Source organism: Sceloporus occidentalis, unplaced genomic scaffold (assembly GCF_023333645.1).
Source record: "Sceloporus occidentalis isolate IW3139 unplaced genomic scaffold, rSceOcc1.0.p SCAF_13, whole genome shotgun sequence".
In the NCBI taxonomy this organism is placed as follows: domain Eukaryota; kingdom Metazoa; phylum Chordata; class Lepidosauria; order Squamata; family Phrynosomatidae; genus Sceloporus; species Sceloporus occidentalis.
In genome coordinates, this window is record NW_028316993.1 from 14276166 (window position 1) to 14295253 (window position 19088).

Genomic DNA, 19088 nt, shown 5'->3' on the forward strand with positions numbered 1-19088 from the left:
GAAGTTGCTGTACTTTGGTCGCATGTACTTTGGGAAGGCATGGATTACTGGAAAAGATAACAACGCTAGGGAAGGTAGAAGGCAATAGAAAGAAAAGACGACCGCATGCCAGATGGATTAACTCCATCAGGGAGTTCATGGGATTGAATTTGCAGGACCTTTGCAGAACAATTGAGGACAAGGGGTCCTGGAGATGTTTCATCCACAGGGTTGCCATGAGTGGTGGTCAACTCAAGGCCAGTTAGCAACAACAACCCAGAAAAGGGAATGTCAGAAGGACTACATGTTGACATTCTCTCTTTTATATAACCAGTAAAGATACAGGAGCCCTTTCCAACGTTCAGCATGGCAACTATAGGTACAGAGGTAACTAGCGAGGTAGTCGACAAAATGAGAGCATTACTCCCCCAAAACCAAATTCTGTCCCCCTTGAATAATAATAATAATAATAATAATAATAATAATAATGGAAACCGATTGGATAACTTTGGGCAAATCACATGCTCTCAGCCTCAAAGGATTGCAATGGCAAATCTCCTCTGAACAAATCTTGTAAAGAAAACCTGATAGGTTTGCTTTAGGGTTGCCGTAAGTCGGAAACAACTTGAGGTCACGCAACAACAAATCCAATGAGCACAAGAAAGTAAAGTGATCTAGGGGAACATAAACATACGCACGATTTTTAATATCTCACTCGCTGCAATACTAGGAATTTGGGCACCAAAGGAACATTTCTGGGTGAGGGCATGACTCTTATTGGGGACACAATACCCTCAATTTTCATAGCTACGGCATACCCCTTCCCAAAGTAGTATCTACTTTGATGGACTGGGAACCTCATGTCTCAAGAAAATATCATTTCCAGCCTTGCTTTCTGAACGCTTTTCCCTTACAGAAAGGATGAGGAACCTATGGTCTTCCAGATACTTTTTGGATTCCAATTCCCATCATTTCCAAACAGCAGAGCCAAAGGTTAGGGACAATCTGAGGAGACCCTCTGCATCAAATGCCAAACAGCAGAGACAAGAGTGCTAGGTGTGGACGATGCCCAAGGGCTCACTCTCTGCATCAAATGCCAACACAGCAGAGACAAGAGTGCTAGATGTGGATGATGGCCAAGGGCTCACTCTCCGCCATATAAGTACAGTGGGCCCTTGGCATCCGCTGGGGTTTTGTTCCAGGACCTCCCTGTAGATACTAAAACCCATGGATGCTCAAGTCCCACTAAATACATTGGTGTGGGGCAGTGTTTCCCAAACTTTTGTCTTCCAGATGTTTTGGACTTCAGCTTCCAGAATTCCTTACAGATGGCTAGGCTAGCCTTTGCTCATGGGAGTTGAAGTCCCAAACACCTGGAGGACCAAAGTTTGGGAAACACTGGTGTAGGGAATTGATGCTCCATATATAAAATAGCAAAATCAAGGTTTGCTTTTTGGAATTTATATCTTTTGGGAATATTTTCAAGCCATGGATGGTTAAATGCGTAGATAAAGAATCTGTGGCTACGGAGGGCTGGCTGTAATTTGAAAATTGCAGGAGCATTTCACTGTTGGGGGCAGATTTTTTTTGCAGGGGGGGCAATGTCTTCATCTTAACCTCCCTTTAACTACTCTCCCAGGACAAAGAGTGTTGCATCGGTCAAGCTGAGCCACCAAGGCTTTGCTCCATCCGCTCATCGGGTGACTACATCTTCCCAACAGCATGACTCTTAGTAACCTCCGACCTGAGGCATGCCAAGGCGTAGTGTGCTCAACAGAGAGATACGAAACAGGCTAGACGGGAGGCACACACCCTGCCCATCCATTGGCTGAGCCGAGATGGTGTGTTCTGGTGCAAACGCCCACTATGCCCTGGACAACGTTGCTTTAACCGTTTCCTCGGCGGGTGCAAAAGCAGCTTCCTTCCACCAGAGATGCTCTTGAGCAGAAAGGAAGGAAAGTGGCTTGAGTGACCTTAGCACCAAGCAAAAAATAAAAATTGGAAATTACAGGCTGGGCTAAACTCAGCCTCAGAGGAAGAGGCCATGGCAAACCTCCTGTGAACAGATCTTGCCAAAGAAAACCCCGTGATAGGTTCGCCTTAGGGTTGCCATACGTTGGAAACAAATTGAAAGCACGCGACACCCACAAAAAATAAAATAGAAATCTCTCGCCACTACCTCGAGTTGCATTTGAAAATGGGAAAGTTAATTTTGGAAATTCGTTTCCCACATCGGATCCCCTACAGTTTACAGTCGGCCCTCTGCCTCAACCGATTCCTTGTCCCCTGATTCCACCATCCACGGCTTGAAAATATTAAAAGAAATATAAAATTCCAAAAAACAAACCTTGATTTTGCCATTTTACATATGAGACACCATTTCACCACCCCATTGTGCTGAATAGGACTTGAGCATCCATGGATCTTGGTATCCATTGGGTGGGATGAGGGGGTCCTGGAAGCAAACCCAAACAGATACCAAGGTCCTACTGTATCTCTAAAATTAAGCACGATCACAAAAACACTGCTTTTTAAGGAACATGGACCCATCTACTGAGAGCTAATGTGACACAGTGGTTTTAATGTTGGACTAGGACACTGGGAGATCAGAGTGCAAATCCATCATTTACAGAAACCTATGGGGTGACCTTGGACAAGTCACACTCTCTCAGTCATCACAAGAGGAGAAACAGATGATAAATACAGGAATTGCAAGCCAATATGCTGCAGATACGTTTTGGAAGCCTACACAGGCTTTCCTGGGAGTAAGTCCTACTTAACATGGAGGGTCTTGCTTTTGCGTAATCATGCACAGGCGTACATTGGTGGACCAACTCAAAGATATAGCCTTGTCAGTCTGCAGAATCAGTATGTAGAGAGATCTTGAAGTACCTTTGAGATTAACTGAAAGAAAGAAGTTGGCAGCATAAGCTTTCATAGACTAAAGTCTACTTCCTCAGATGCATTTCATGGACCAAGTCATTCATCTTGGATGAAAAGGGGAGGGGGGATATAAATTAAATAAATAAATTCCATGAGATCTTTGCAGGGACAGGAAAGACATGCACGAAGACGGGGCCAATTTTAGAAAGATAGTGACTGACTCAGTTTCATTTTAGGACATGACCTCAACCTTGCAAACCATCTGCTCCAGATGCATCTTGCATCAGAAATTGCTAAGCTTAACCGCTCGGTGCCAAGATAACCATTCCAAGACTCCGATACTTCCATAGGAAGCCATTTTTCAACTAGCTACCCAGAATATAAAAGGAAGCAGCAGCAGTAGTTTGGAGGAAGTTGGGTTTTGTTTAAATACACACCCTCACATACACACCCTTTGATCCTATTCCGTTTGGAACAAGACCCAAGGAAGTCTTAGAAGTGCAATGCATTGCCAGGCAAATAACAGTAAGACAGAGTTCAGGTCCATCTTGACCATGAATTATGTGCCTGCCTTTCATAGCCAAGAAAGGGCATTCAATTTTGCAATAAGCCTGCTTACAAAAGATTTCCTAAGGATTATTTAGAAGTAGATGAAGTCAGAATCATTGCTACACTTCCATGACACAGTCCAGACACTAGTATTCCTTTCTTCTCATCTCCTTATAAAAGAAGGTGTGGGAGAGTTGAGACATACAATAGCCGTTGTTACCATTCCCTTTGGACTAACATTGCCGTGACTAATTCCAACCTGGTATTCAGAGCACCTAAAACACTCTAGTTAACAGCGGAAATCTCTTATCTCCCAAGAATAGCACAGCTTTGCCACCGTATCTGACAATCTTACATATAGGCCAGGTTAGTGGGTCAATAAAATTGTGGTCTAATCCAATAAAACAACAGCTAGATGCAAAACCCAATGTATGTCAGAAGATGGTTTTACAAGTTTCTAGACCTTATGAACGGAGAGGAAAATGAAAGTGTGCATCTAGTCAGCATAATCCAGACAAGCACAGTAGCCCAAATATGGCAAAATTTCCCACCTTGACTCAACAAACTGTGTGTGTGTGTGTGTGTGTGTGTGTGTGTGTGTGTATGCAAATATACATAGTCTTCCTCCTTTCACTCCCATCTCATTTCCTCGCAGTCGCTAGGAGTGGTCAAGCTGGCATAAGTTATTATTAGGTTATTCCATGCAAGCTAAGAGATGCTGCAGCAATTTGCTTTTGCCTGAGCCATCTGGGAAGATCAAGACTTCAGCCCTGCTGTCTCTCCAGCTGAGTCAAATGAGTACAACTAATTTTTGCATTTTGAACTCAAGATTGCACCCACGGAAGTAAGCTGAGGACAGAGGGAGAAAGTGGGAGGAGAAAAGATAAACGAACATTTCCAAACCAGCTCAAAAAGTGGATGGCAGAAGGTTAACTGGGACTATCCCCACCAAACTGGGACAGCTGGATGGTATGGGATTCTGGGAGACGTACTAACATTTCCAAACTTCTTGCCGTTCTGCAAACACATCCAGCTGCAGGCCACAGACGTCTGTGTTTCAGACCAAGGAAACACTAGTTAGGGAGACACCCAACTGATCTAATCCTAGTGTGCAAGCAAGGCAAGGAGCCAAGAAGAAGGGAGGATCTACTCAAAGCTTATTCTATGAGCCTTGTTTGTATGAACGATGACAGAAGAAAAAAGACACCAAGCCAACTACTCCTAGTCCTTTTAAGAAACCAAGGATGGAGTGGAAGGTATTATCATGCCTTGGAAGAAAAGGCTGTCTCTAATTTCTCTTTGGACTACTCCTCTCCCACTAACCCATTTTCATATTTTAGCCAATCCATCCTTGGCTACTAAGTAATGCATCCTGGGCAAAGGAAGCAAGGCTTTCCTAGACATAAGGGCTAGCTGCTATTGTAATTCAACCATGACCTTTTCCAAAGGCTATTGCTGATGCCAGTCAAAGAGGACCCAGAGGCTTCGGGCACAGCCACCTGCTTTCTATGATGATGTTTTCTACAAAAGGCAGACGGTACCCAAATCTCACAAAACATAGGCAGATTCCAAGACTGTGTGAATGATCTAATTTGGGTAATTGTCACTGGCAAACATGGATGCTGTGCTGACGTTTTAATGTATGTCATTTTGGCCATGGCTTGGGGTAATCCCTTCTTTTTTGGTCCTCACTCAGTTTTTTGGTCACTTATCATGAGACAAATAAATAAATAAATAAATAAATAAATAAATAAAATGCTCCAATGCTGCCAATATATAAAGTAGTTTCCTACATTTGGTGGCAATCTGATAGGAACAAGCAGTGCAATCCAGGATGGAAATACATTGATATGAACTGGCGCGATAGCTATGGATGCAATGGACAGGACAGGATTAATTGTCATTGTAGCAGTGCTCTTGAACGCTCCTCTTTAATTTTTATGATGTTGCTGTAATCACAGTTCACTGTTATTATTAATGAATTAATCAGCCTATTTATATCCTATGTATCTCTTAACAAGGGACCCTAGGCAGTTTACATGAATGTGATACAAAACCCTAATTAACCGAGCCGTCATATAAAAACATTCATAATTTAAAGGATCAAATCATTTAAAAGACTGAATAAAGGTAAAAATGTAGTCGGCACACAAGCAATGCAAAGCCTTTTGCATCTGTCAAGCAAAAATGATGTAACTAAGGGCACTGAGCACCAAACTACCTGGAGGTCAAATCAGAGACACCTTCGCTCCATTCACATCTTCACACAAATGCTCTCACATCCCATCGTACTATTTTGTGTTCTCCCTGGATTTCAATAAGACAAACTTACCAGGGCATCAGGCGTCCAAACCGACTCCATGATGTTTTACTGATAAAGAATCCAACCAGGGGATCGGTAATAGCATCCCATGCGCGGCCCACGAAAAGAATGATGGATGCATAGAAAGGATCCAGCTGGGATGAGGAAAGAAAAGGGAAGAATGATGTCAGCTTGAGCAACTTAAAGCTGGAGGTGCTGAATTCCATGACCACACAATAAAATAGCATTGATTATGCTTTGGAAACACACTATTCTCAACACAGTGGCTGTTCTTTGTGCTCAGTGAAATGTCACATAAGAGAAGAAAACCATCGGTACATGATGTGCCAGCTGAAGGGAACACCAGGTTTTTCATCTTAAAACACGGCACTTGGTCAGATGTGTGCACATTTCATTTTAAAATATGTCTCTCTCATAGGTACAGAAATGTATTTAGAACCTTGAAAGTGGTCAACGCATTGGATTTGATTCTTCACACCAGGTTAGCAGCAATGAAAATGGGGCATGCACCTTGCCCTTTCTGGAAGGGGCACCATGACATTCAGACAGGAAGAAAAAAACGATAATCCCACAACAGACAGAACCATAAGGCTGTTTCATATTACACAATTATAGTACTATGATTCCACTTTAAACTGCTGTGGCAACGTGCTATGAAATCCTGGGACTAGAGGTCTGGTGGCACTAGTGCTTTCTGGAAGAGAATTTCAAGACTTCAAATTCCATGTTATCATGATGTTGTCATGGTAGTTAAAGTGGAATCATACCGCTATAACTGTGCAGTGTGAAAGGGTCCAAAGAACAGTTTGGTGCAGCAGGAGAGATTAGATGTGCAGTCACCACAGTAGTTATGCTAACATTTATGCGGCAGGGATGGCTCCTCTTACCATATCAAGTACAAAAACCATCTGGACTTCCACCAGCTCTGGTGATATAGCCCAATACCCTCTCCTTTGCAATATGTGGCTACAGGTTCTATGTTGTCCATTCCTGGTGAAAATTAATTCAACAAGTAATATTGCAGCCAGACTAATGGCAACCTCCCAGAGGATGTTCTCCACTGCTGCTTCCAGACTATGGAACGCCTTGCCGGAGGAGGTCTGTCAAATGACCAGCCTAGACAGCTTCAAAAAAGCTGTCAAGACGGATCTCTTCCGGCAGGCCTTCCCAAAATAGTTCAATCTAATTTCTCTACTCTCCCTACTTTATGTAACCACTGACTCTTTATTGAAAGTATGTATTATTCCAACATATTCTAGTCATGTAAGCCGCCTTCACTGCTGCAGCAGAAAGGCGGGGTATAAGAATAAAGTTTATTTATTAATTATTTATTAATACAATTCTGCCACTGTTTGCTTTTTCTAAGAGCAAGTGTGCAACTGGCGAGTCTTACCTGTGCTACATCTAGCAAGTAGATCTGCAGGAAGAAACCTAAGGCGCAGCCAGTGATCTGGTAGGGCGCTCCGCCGATAGCGTAACAGACTTTGTTGCATATCGAGAGCTTTCCTTTGCTTTCTCTCTGGAAAAGGAGCAAAGCAGAGACATATTAATTTGCTATCATTGACCCCAAAGCAATCAGAAAAGTATTACAAGGGATAGTTGATAAAACTTTGACATAAATCCACTGCTAGGCCCAAGCAGAGAGGATGCATTGAATCGTTAACAGGTTGTCATTGATTCAGTGGCTTCAATGTACTTGGGAGTGAGGGAAAAAAAGATTTAGACTAGTGTGTCTTTAAAAAAATAATCAATCAGGCAATCTCCCTCTTTCTTTATTATGAATATTATAGATATTCAATCGATTGGTAACATTCATCCAAATTATTTGGAGCTGGGAGAAGCTGTTCACATCTACTACATAACTATTTGGACACATCACAGAAAACAAATTCCTCATCTTTCAGGAACTGTTAAAGACACAATGCAAAAGCAGAAGTATGCCAAGGCAGACTACTAGCCAGTAGTAAGGATGTAGCTACTGGAGGTGGGCAAAAAGACAATTGCTCCCTCTCACAAAGTAAGAATTCTGCCACTGCATGAGATTTGTCTTCAGTCCTCAAATATCTAGCACTGCAGATAAATTTCATTTGGGAGGCAAAATGCTTATTTGGCCCTCATCCACACCTATGGCTACATACTTGGCCAAGAGTATCTGCTTTGATGAGTAGGGAACCCCGAAAGCAGTGGCTCTCAACCTCCGGTCCTCCAGATGTTTTACTACCTGGCTTCCCAGAATCCCTGCCCATTGCCTATACGGTTGGACCTTCTGGGAGTTGGAAACATCTGGAAGCCAAAGGGTGAGAACGATTCCTCTAAAGCCTCAAGAAATGATCATAAGCATGCCTTGCTAGCTGAAAATCTTTTAACCCAAGAGGGCAAGGACCCTGTTGTCCTCAAAAAATTTGTAGACTCCATTTCCCAAAAACGTGAAACGGCATGGTCAATGGTGAGGGACAATCAGATTTCTAAATCAGAAACCATGTTGATGGGACCAGGATTTCCATATGGTTATTCTATGTAGACAGCACAGAGTTCAAGGAGGTGGGGAAAAAGTCATAGATCAATAACATAGCATCTCTTCTTCCATGCAGAATCCCAGATTGAGTCTCAGAAATCTCCAGCAGGTGAGCATAAGGTGTAGCCTTCTATATGGACTAGCGCAGAGCTAGGCAAAGGTAGTCCTTGGAGAACATGAGCTCTCCTAGTCAAGTTCACCCTGACTAAGGAAGTAAGACCATTTCTGTTACAGCAATTACTTCCAAATGTGCATCTATGCGTACATGGCAGCTCAGGCAAAGTTTATGCAAATGCTTGCCTTCTTTGACCCTCTTTCTCCCAGTAGTGTATAAACAGCCATCCCAATGCTCCTGCAGCATATTCTGGCTGTGTCCCTTGACTAGAAAGCAGCAAGCCTTGGACAGCGACCCATTAAGTGAGACCATGGGTATCACACCTTAAGAAGATCATTCTATTGCATTTCTGTATCAGGAGTGATTAGATGCTCCAACTGTGTTTGTTTGACTGCACCAAGATAGCCCAGTTCCAGCCAGATAAGTGGGCTTTGGCTGGATTTGCAAAAGCCTTTCTTCCAAGATCAAATCCTTCTCTCGCAGCAATCTATTGTAATGTTGCATCCTCTCAACACACTACTTGTAGGAAGGCTGGCCTATAGGTTATCCCTTGTGCTACCTTACTCCATGCAATTTAAATCGATTCCAAATCGATTCCCAAGTGGGGAATCATAATGGTTTAAACTGGGTCGTGATTCGACACAATCCGGTTTAAACCATAGTGGGAATGGGCCCTTGTTTTGCAGTCCAATCCAGGATTTAATGGTTTGGGAACCCTGTTTAACTTCCCAAATCGAACACAACTTGGTGCATTCCAAAATCATCATTACCAGCATTATCTTTCCTAGAAACACACAACCAACAACATTTTGCAAAATCACAGAATACACAGAGTTGGAAGAAACCTTAAGGGACGTCAAGTCCAGTCCCCTGCCAAAAAGAAAATATTCCTTTCATAACGCTGAAGTTAAAACCATGGCCTGTTACAGACTGCCAAAATAAAGCTGCTTCAGGTCTCTTTGGAGGTATGCTGTTTAAATGATGCATGCATCCAAAGAATCCAGAAGCTGCACTCCAGTGCTTAGGAATGGAGTGTGGCTTTGGCGCGACCTCCGGACTCTTAGGACCCATGCATCATTTAAATAGCATACCTCCAAAGAGACTCGAAGCAGCTTTATTTTGGCAGTCTGTAACAGGGCCATCAGCCTAACTGTGAATCCCATTGTTTCTGGGATTCCTGCAAAATCAGCTCCGACTGCCTCAATATAAGTTCCCTTTCAGTCTTACAAACTAAATCTCTCCACATTGTAAGTTACTAGGCCTAGCTTCCCATGCCAAGATGTCCATTAAATGAGCAACATCCCATTGGGGCCTTTCTAAATTAAACAAGAAAAGACATTTGAGTGGATACCTTATACAAAGCATTGCTGTTGTTGGGTACCTTCGAGTCATTTGTGATTTATGGCATCATCAAAGCAAACCTATCATTTCTTGGCAAGGTTTGTTCAGAGGGGTTTTTTTGTCTTTGTCTCCCTGTGAGGCTGAGAGTGTGTAATTTGGTCACACAGTGAGTTTCCATGGCAGAGCAGGGATTCGAACCCTGATCTAGAGTTGTAGCCCAATGCTCAAACCACAGTGACTCAGTATACAAAGTGGGCCTCCCATACAAATCCATGTGCAAATGTTTGCTTAATACATACGAATACTACAGACTATTTAATTTAAGATCCCCACCCCATCCTGGCCACAGAATATACAATCTCATAGCGCTGGCTGTGACAACTGTGTGAAGCCTCTTCATTGTATTCCATAGCTGTTTCCTGATAAGAATTGTTTAGTGAGGTCTAGGCAACTATTATTTTGAACACAAAGGAAGAGGATTGGAACACCTTTGCCTCTTCTCCTTCCTACTCTTTTCAGTTGTGTGTTGTATTATAGCAACTAAAAACTATAATCCCAGACCATTGAGATCTTTGGTCCAATCCGGTTGGACATCACTTTAACTGCCCTGGCTGAATGCTTTGGAATTCTGGGAATTGTAGTTGGCAGTGGCACTGGTGCCATAACTCTGTAGTGGATACACTACAGTTGGGAGATGTAGGTTCAGACTGTTGGGTGATCTTTGGCCAATCATATTCTTTCAGACTAAGCAACCTCATAGGGTTGTTGTTTATCGAGTGAGCTCAAGCCTACTTGATCCTCACAACAACCCTGCAAGGTAAACCAGATAAAGAGAAGATCCTCCAAACTCACCCTGAGTGGAGACTTGAACCCAGACCACACAATTCTAAATTGATCAACAGTACAAATCAAGTGTCACACTTTTGACTTTCTTTTCCCAGCCAATGAATATTTTAACCCATCAAGGCTCAAAAAATGCTACCTTCCAGGCTTAGGTCCAATACTGGGGCTGCATCCGCCCAAGTTTGACACCACTTTAACTGCCATGGCTCAATGCAATGGGATTCTGGGACTGGTAGTTTTTTGAGACGTTTACCCTTCTCTATCAGAGAGATCTGGTGCCCCAACAAAATACAAAGCCCCATAGGATAAAGGCATGGGAATTAAAGCAGTGTCAAACTGCATTAATTCCACACTGCAGATGCAACCTGGGATAAAAAATTGCAAGCGGCATCTCTAGCCAGCTGCAAGAGTACGGCTTACAATGTGGTTTCCTTTCACAAATGCACGGCTACACACAACCCGTCGGTTTGTTAAGTGCCGCCACCACAAATATTGCTGCTATTGAGTCGCATCCCTTTGCCAAGAATCACATCTGTCTCTACCACCTGCTTCATTTGCAGTCACTCATGAGAAACTAAGGTAAAAAAAGGAATTCCCAGAATCCCCACCCATTTCTTATTAGGATCTACTGGTCGCTCCATAATCCACAAATCCTCCAGCTGGTTTGCAAGTTCCGCCACAAATATTGCTGCTATTGAGTCTCACTTCTCCAAGAATCGCATCTGTCTCCACCACCTGCTTCATGTATAGTCACACACTCTCATCAGAGATGAAGGGGGAAAGAAACTCCCAGAATCCCCAACTACTTCTGGTTAGGACTTACTGGCAGATCCATCCTCCACAAATCAATCCACGCCCCCTTTTGTTGCATCTTGCATCCTATGCACAAAGAACCAGCAGCAACAAATAATACGTATATAATCCGAATTGCAAAGCTTACAACCAAAGGATGAAGCCCACTCTCCACATGGCCAGCCTGGCAGTCCCATCACTCCCTGACCAATAAAATAACTGGGAAGGGAGGGATCAGAACCATATTGAACCTCCTTTTCCAAGAGAAGTGTCCCCAAAGTGATAGAGAAGTGTCCCGAAAGCTGGAAAATGGGGAGGAACAGGGACAGTGTTGCAAAGTGTGGGCTGGTTGAAGGGTGCAAAGAGATCGAGTCAGCAAGCCCAGCTGCGTTTTTGCAGAAGGAGAACATCTGGGGAGGTTTCTTCAGAAGCTGGGTGGGAAGGAAAAAGGTGGGTCGGGCAAAGGAGAGAGACACTATTGCAACACCGCTGGTGCACACGTGCCCAAAGTGTGCATTGTACTATAGGCTGAGTTTCCCTTCTTTGAAATGCTTGGGAGGAGATGTGTTAGGGATTTTGATGGTTTCTTTTGCAACATTTGCATGTATATAAGGTTGAATAGCATCGTGGTTTGAGCGTTGTTGGACTACGATTCTGGAGACTGAGGTTCGATTCCCAACTTGGCCATGAAAGCCACTGGTTAACCTTGGGTGAGTCACACTCTCTCAGCCTCAGGAATGGCAAATCTCATCGGAACAACTCTGGCCAAGAAAGCCCCATGCTAGGCTCATCTTAATGACACCATCAGCCAGAAATGACTTATATGCACACAATACACACAACCTTGGGCAAGTCAGACTCTCTCAGCCTCGTGGGCAGACGATGCCAAGCCTCCTCTGAACAAACCTTGCCAAGAAAACCCCATGATGGGTTGGCCTTAGGGTTGTCGTAAGGCAGAATGACTCGAAGGCACACAACCGCAACACAACGGAGTTTCCATTTTATTCCCTAGAGACTTTAAGACTCTTTGTCTCCCAGGAAAAAGGGAAGCCAGCACTGGGGCCATGTGGTATTCCTCCTCCTCTCCCAGGAAGCAAGGCTGCACATGCCCCAATGGCTTGCAACTAGTTTCCAGTTCTTTGCAACTGTGTTATTTGTAAATAGCTGAGTTGAGTTCTTTGTAACTTGTAGTTGGTTACATCTGAGCTCTATTATGAAATGAATGAAGTTGCTTGCATTGCGGTCAAAAAGAGGAGCTTGCAAAAACTACACATCCCAAGAGGAGGGTAATATAGTATTATGGAGTTGCAGCACTTAAAGCGGTATGAAAGCACATCAGGTCCACAGTGCAGATGCAGGAGGAGAGGCCCTCTGCTGGTGAAACATAGAATAAAAAAGATCCTCCCAAAAGGGAAACCCACCAGAAAAGGGGAAGCGGCTCCTTTAAGCCAAGTTTGCCCTTCCTTTGAGAATGAATGAACTTGAGGGCTGACACGTGTCGTCGCCAGGAACGTCAGGATGCGGGGAGACTCCCGTGCAAGACCCAACTTCCCCACTCAGGGCTGGAAAGGAAAAGGGGGAGCCCTCCATGCCGGATTTGGTTGCCCCCCCCAACCCTTTCCAGCCCCATTCACACGTGACACCCGTGCAAACCTTGATGGAAGCCAGTGGGAGCCGCCAGAACGCGTGTCAAGGCCTCTGAGCCTTCCTTCCCAACTTTTATAAGGAGCTAAGGCGGCGAGAGGGAGGACCTTCGCGTTGAGCCCGCATCGGCCGCATTCACACGTTACGATCCGGGTTCAGAGGGAGGGAAAGGGAAAGCGATCCCCTTCCAAGGGCTCTCCTCCTTCCGAAAGAAAGAAAGGCCTTTCTTCCTTCCTGATCCGGATCCACGAGGTTCAGAGGACTCCCGTGTATGGGCTGCACGTGGGAACAGCAAACCACGGGCTGACACGAGAGTTATACGCCTCTTCCCCCCAATTGTGTGTGGGGGGAGACGAATCATGGATTAATCCGAATTGGAAGCGGGCCAGATCTCCTTGGCAGTTTTCTCCTACTCAGTCTTTGGAAAAGGGCCCCTTACTATTACTACTACTACTACTATTAAAGTTTAAGTCCTCAAGTCCTTTCTCACGTCCGTTTTAATACACGTCTCTCTCTCTCTATATATATATACACACACACACACACACACATAGTCATACAGAATATATACTCAGGCACACAGGGAAATATGTATTTCCACCATATATACACTCACACATATGTATATATACACATACACATTTTAGATACACACATACACACATATTTGTGTCTATATTTTGTGTGTGTATTTCACTGTGTGTGTAAACATATGTATTTATATATACACATACAAACACACATATGTATACACACACACACACAAAGATATATATATATATATAGAGAGAGAGACACACACATATGTTTATATCCCCACACACATTCCAACTCACATACACACACACACACACATATATATATATATATAAATTATATACAGTATATATATATATATACACACACACACATTCCAATACACACACAAACATATATATATATACATACACACTCATTCAAAGACACACACACATATCTATAGAGACAAAAGTATATACAATGTGTATATATATATATATATATCCACACACATTCAAACACACACACATACAAAGATATATATATATATATATATATATATCCCCCACCCACATTCCAATACCCACCCATACACACACACACACACACACGGATATAGACCCAAATGCACATGTAGATACCTATAAACCAATGTATAGATAGATAGCTAGATGGAGAGGCAAATGTATCCCCCCAAGTGGCTCCTCCTCCTCTTCCAGGGTTACCTTGGGGTTCCTCCGGAGCTCCTCCTGCCTGAGGATGCTGGGCTGCAAAAGCCCCGCCGAGGCCACGCTTTCGGCTCCTTCGCCTTTGGCCATGAATGGGAGACAAGACTGCAACAAGAACAACACAACTCCCTGCCTTCCTTGGCCTTCCTTGGCCTCTTTGTCTGTTTGTGGCGGGAAGAAGCCCGTTTCCGTCCCGCAGCGGCAACAAGGGCGCCTCCAATCGTCGCCGTTGCTAAGTTCCAATGCCTTCCTGCGACCGCCGCCCGAAGAACCAGAAGAATGAATGAACGGCTCGCTGGCTCAGGATCGCACCTCATTGGCCCGCGGGCGACCAAGGCCACGCCCCTCCACTCTGCTGGGAGGCACCCCGCCCCAAAAATACTTTAGCCAATCGGAAGCTTCGAGGCGCAACACCCCCGACGTACCCACCTGGGTAGCGTCACCTCATTGGCTCCGCGCCTAAGGGGGCGGGGCCTGGCAAATCCTCCTCGCCCCGCCCCCTCTGAGTTAAGCCTTTTCTGCTCCAGACAGAGTTTGGAGCAGCTGGGTTTTGGTCCTGGACTGCAACTCCCAGTATCCCCACTCAAACAGCATGGCATTGCTTAGGAAAGATACTGTCCTGAATGGCAACTCCCAGCATAATGGGCTTTAATGAAGTTATTTTTTTGGATTGCAACTCCCAGTATCCCCACTTAGAAAGCAAGGCAGAGTTTAGGAATAGTAATGTTCTGAATGGCAACTCCCACCACGATGGGCTTTATTTTTTTCTGAACTGCAACTCCCAGTATTCCCACCCAGACAGCATGGCAGAGCTTAGGAAAGGGACTGTTCTGAATGGCAACTCCCAGAATCCTGCACCCAGTGCAATAGACTGTAAGGAAGTTATTGTTTTTTGGACTGCAGCTCCAAGTATCCTCTGCCCAGACTTACAAAAGTTACTTTTTTTCCTGGATGGTACCTTCCAACATTCTGCACCCAGCACAATAGACTTCGAGGAAGTAAATTTATTGGACTACAACCCCCAGTATCCCCACTCCAGCCAGCATGGCAAAGTCTCAAAGGTGCTACAAAATCCCTTTGCAGACATTGCTTAGGACATTTATTTTTTTCTGGATGGCAGCTCCCAGCACAATGGACTTTGAGGGAGTTATTTTTCTGGACTGCAGCTCCCAGTATCCCCTCCCTCCAGCCAGCAAGGCAAGATCCCTTTGCAGGCAGAGCTTTTCTTTCCTGCCTCAAACACACACAAAAGTAGGTCTGACCCTTACCTTTGGGCAGGGATGAGGTCGCCTCTGGTTGCTCTGTGTTCGAAAGGTGGCCTGACTATCAATTGAATTGGTCAATGCTGGCTATAAAGGTGATAATCCTTATCTCACCTGAGGGACAGGTGGCAGTTTTAGAGGGGCAAAGGTAACTCAGAGGAATCAAGGACAAGATGCGTGGCGCTTTTTGCTCTTTGGGACCTGTCACCCGAGGCAGCCGCCTCACTCTGGCTGTATCTGCACTGCAGAACTGATGCCGTTTGACCCCGCTTTAATTGCTCTAAGGAATCCTGGGATGTGTAGTTTGCTGTGGCACCAGAGCTCTCTCACAGAGGATGCTGCAACACTGCAAGATTAATGCACTTCGATCCCACTTTAATTGTCGTGGGTCCATGCTAAGGAATGCTGGGATTTGTAGTTTGTTCTTCCGGCAACCTGCAGAATTAATGCAACTTTTGACGCCGCCTTAACGTCCGTGGCTCAATGCTATGGAATCCTGGGATTTGTAGTTTGCTGCAGCGCCAGAACTCTCCGGAATGGAGCGGAGCCACAACAAACTACAGCAACCCAGAATTTAAAACGTCTCACTAAAATGCAAATCTGGAAAGTCCATAGGACAGAACTATGGCACTTATAGTCTCTCACTGAGTAGCAGGTTGAAAGGTCTGGCTGCCAGTTCCTAATGATATTGACTATGGATTGCAAAGGCGATCTGTCGTCGTAGGCTTCGTCCGCAAGGCGGAAATAACGCGGTTTGACACCACTTTAAATGCCACGGCTCAATGCTATGGAATTTTAGGAATGTGTAGCATCAGAGCATAGGCATAGCCTTCTGGCTCCTGCTTCTCCGTATGGATTATCCTCTCCGAATTATGGCCAGCGTAATATATCCATGCGTATTCTCCATGTAGAGAAATCGGACACCTTAGAAGGTGGTTAAACGCAGGAACTAGGATTTCCATGACAGCTGGATCTGAGCGTAAGAATTTCTTAGGGAGAAAACAATTTGGGGGGTATCTTTGGGGCATTATTCTTTGGGGACGTGGCGATCGCATTCGGCGCTCTTTGCACCTGTTGGGGCTTAGAGGGCACATTCTTGCTCGCGTTTGGTTGCATCGGCGTCTTTCTGAGTTTCCATTGGGTGTCACGCTTTTTCACCCGCATGGAAGCTCTAGTTCTTTAGCAGTTGTTCCATTGTCTCATGGTCTTTATTTCATTTCATTTTTAATTTTAGGTATAGTGGTATCTGCCTGGCGTTTGGTTCCAGGACCCTGCGTGGAGAGCTAAATTTGTGGATGCCCGTGTTCCCATGCCACAGTAAAATGGTGTCCCGTCTATAAAATGGCAAAAATGAAGGTCTGCTTTTTGGAATTTATATGTTTGGGAATATTTTCAAACTGCGGAGACTTAATAAAATCCATGGATTAAAAAATCCATTATTATTATTATTATTATTATTATGTTTATTTATAAAGCACCACAGGTTTACAAGGCACCGTATATACCAAACAAAAATGTACAAGTAAAAGCCTGCCAAGGGCACACAGTCGAACAAGAGGAAAATTTTAAGACTGGCGACGTATCATTAACCTAATAGTAAAACAATATACAATAAAACAATAGACAAAGTATCCTATGAAACTTAAAGATAGTCTGTTTGTATCAGACCTTTATCCTATATATCTTTTCATTCTTTATATATACTTTATGTATATAATGTTATAAAACTATAATGTTTTATTTTCCTCTTTTACTGTTATCTCAATCTTATTAATGGGAAATAATAATAATAATAATAATAATAATAATATCTTTGGAATAGCGGTATCTAAATAAAACAAATTATTATTATTATTATTATTATTATTAATAATTACTACTACTACTACTACAGTGGAGTTTTGATATCTGTTGGCTTTTTGTTCCAGGACCTTCCGTAGATACAAAAATCTGTGGATGCTCAAGTCCCATTAAATAGAACGGCCTAGTAAAATGGTGTCGCTTATATAAAATGGCGAAATCAAGGTTTGCTTTTGAGAATTTATATATATTTAAAATAGGTTCAAGCTATGGATGCTTGAATCTGTGGATAAAAATATCTGTGGATATGGAGGGCCGACTATATTTCATTTACATGCCGCCTTTCTCCCAAAGAGGTTGCTGTGGATCTAAGTGTTTCTCCAGCCAAGGAATGCACTGACCAGCAGCCTCTCCAAGAAGATATTTGATACAGAGAACATGGATTTATTGCTAAGTGACGCTGAACAGAAAGGGAAGGAAGTGGAAGGGAAGGAACACAGAAGTGAGCCAAACTAAACTAGGTTTTGCTTCCTCTGTACTCTGGAAACTTCCCATCACTTCCGGCTCTCCTGATTCTGACCGCAGACGTCACCCAGTCCTAGCAATACAGGAAAGAACAGATTTCCCCATCAGCACATATCTGATAATCTGTTTCCGTGTAGATGGTTACGGGAAGTCTAGATAGGAAGAACGCTGCGTAAGAGACACACATAGATACATATATGGCACAGTGGTTTGAGTGGTGGACTGTGTCTCAGGGTTCGAATCCCAGCTCAGCCATGGAAACCCACTGGAAGACTTTGGACAAGTCACACACTCTCAGCTGCAGGGGATGGCAACAGCAAACACCCTCTGAACACATCTTGTTAAGAAAATGATAGGTTCGCTTTAGGGTTGCCATGAGTCGTAAACTCCTTGAAGGCACACAACCAATATATGTATATATTTACATTCATTTCCCACAATTTTAGCTATTTTTGAAGAGCTAGTTTAGAAGTAGCTAATGGAACTCTCTTGTTTCCTGTTGCAAAAGCCAATGCATGCAGCACTTTTGCAGAACTCAAGAAGAGAGGTCTTGATGTAATATTGTTGCCTTCAAGCCTGGGACGAACTGATCACAGGGTTTTCTTGGCAAGTTTCTTCAGTGGGGGTTTGCCATTGCCATTCCCTGAGGCTGAGAAAATGTGACATGCTCAAGGTCACCCAATAGGTTTCCATGACCAAGCCAGGATTTGAACCCTGTTCTCAGAGTCAAAGTCCAACACTCAAACCACTCCTGGCTCTACCAGTGAATTATTTGGCAGAGGAACAGCTTTGCCTCTGGAAGGAAAACAGAGCCAATGCTCAAGACGTTAAACCCCTTCAATAAAGGTCAGGTTAGTATATATGCCAAAGGTATTGGAGTACAAAAAGAGAAAGTCTTTGCCTGCCAGTGGAAGGACAACAGAGAGAAGAGGGCAACCAAAGTTTCCTGATGGAGCGAGGTGCAGATTAGAAACTTAAACTGCAGGAGAATTTGTCACAACATGTTCTAGTAAGAGAAGAAGTGACACCTCAACCATTTGGACCAGAGTGCGGAAACTCCTGAGGGCTGAAAGGTCATCCAGCAAGACTTTTAGTCCCATAAGGTTGCCAGGTCTCTGGGTGCAAGCTGCACTCTTAAAGAATAGCCCTACATCTTTAGGGGTCTGGTTGTTGTTTTGTTGTGAACCACCCCCAAGTTGATCTTGACCCATGGCAACCGCAAGGATGAGACATCGCCACCACTCCCTGCGCTCCACTGCTCTGCTTAGCT

At 43.9% G+C, this 19088-nt stretch overlaps 1 protein-coding gene across 2 annotated transcripts in view; it reads right to left on the reverse strand.

Annotated features, from left to right (window-relative positions):
• The window catches only part of MFSD2A (MFSD2 lysolipid transporter A, lysophospholipid), a 34589-nt gene extending 20092 nt beyond the window's left edge, over window positions 1-14497 (reverse strand). The window contains exons 1-3 of one of the 2 annotated variants that reach the window (XM_089478168.1): window positions 14229-14497; window positions 7128-7253; window positions 5744-5868 (exon numbers count right to left, since the gene is read on the reverse strand). In XM_089478168.1, the coding sequence (XP_089334294.1) occupies window positions 5744-5868; window positions 7128-7253; window positions 14229-14321 (344 nt within the window). In that variant the 5' untranslated portion in view covers window positions 14322-14497. Of the gene's footprint in view, window positions 1-5743; window positions 5869-7127; window positions 7254-11488; window positions 11510-14228 lie in introns of those variants that run through there. The other variant, XM_089478169.1, reaches the window with a different exon arrangement.
• Window positions 14498-19088: the final 4591 nt, after the last annotated feature.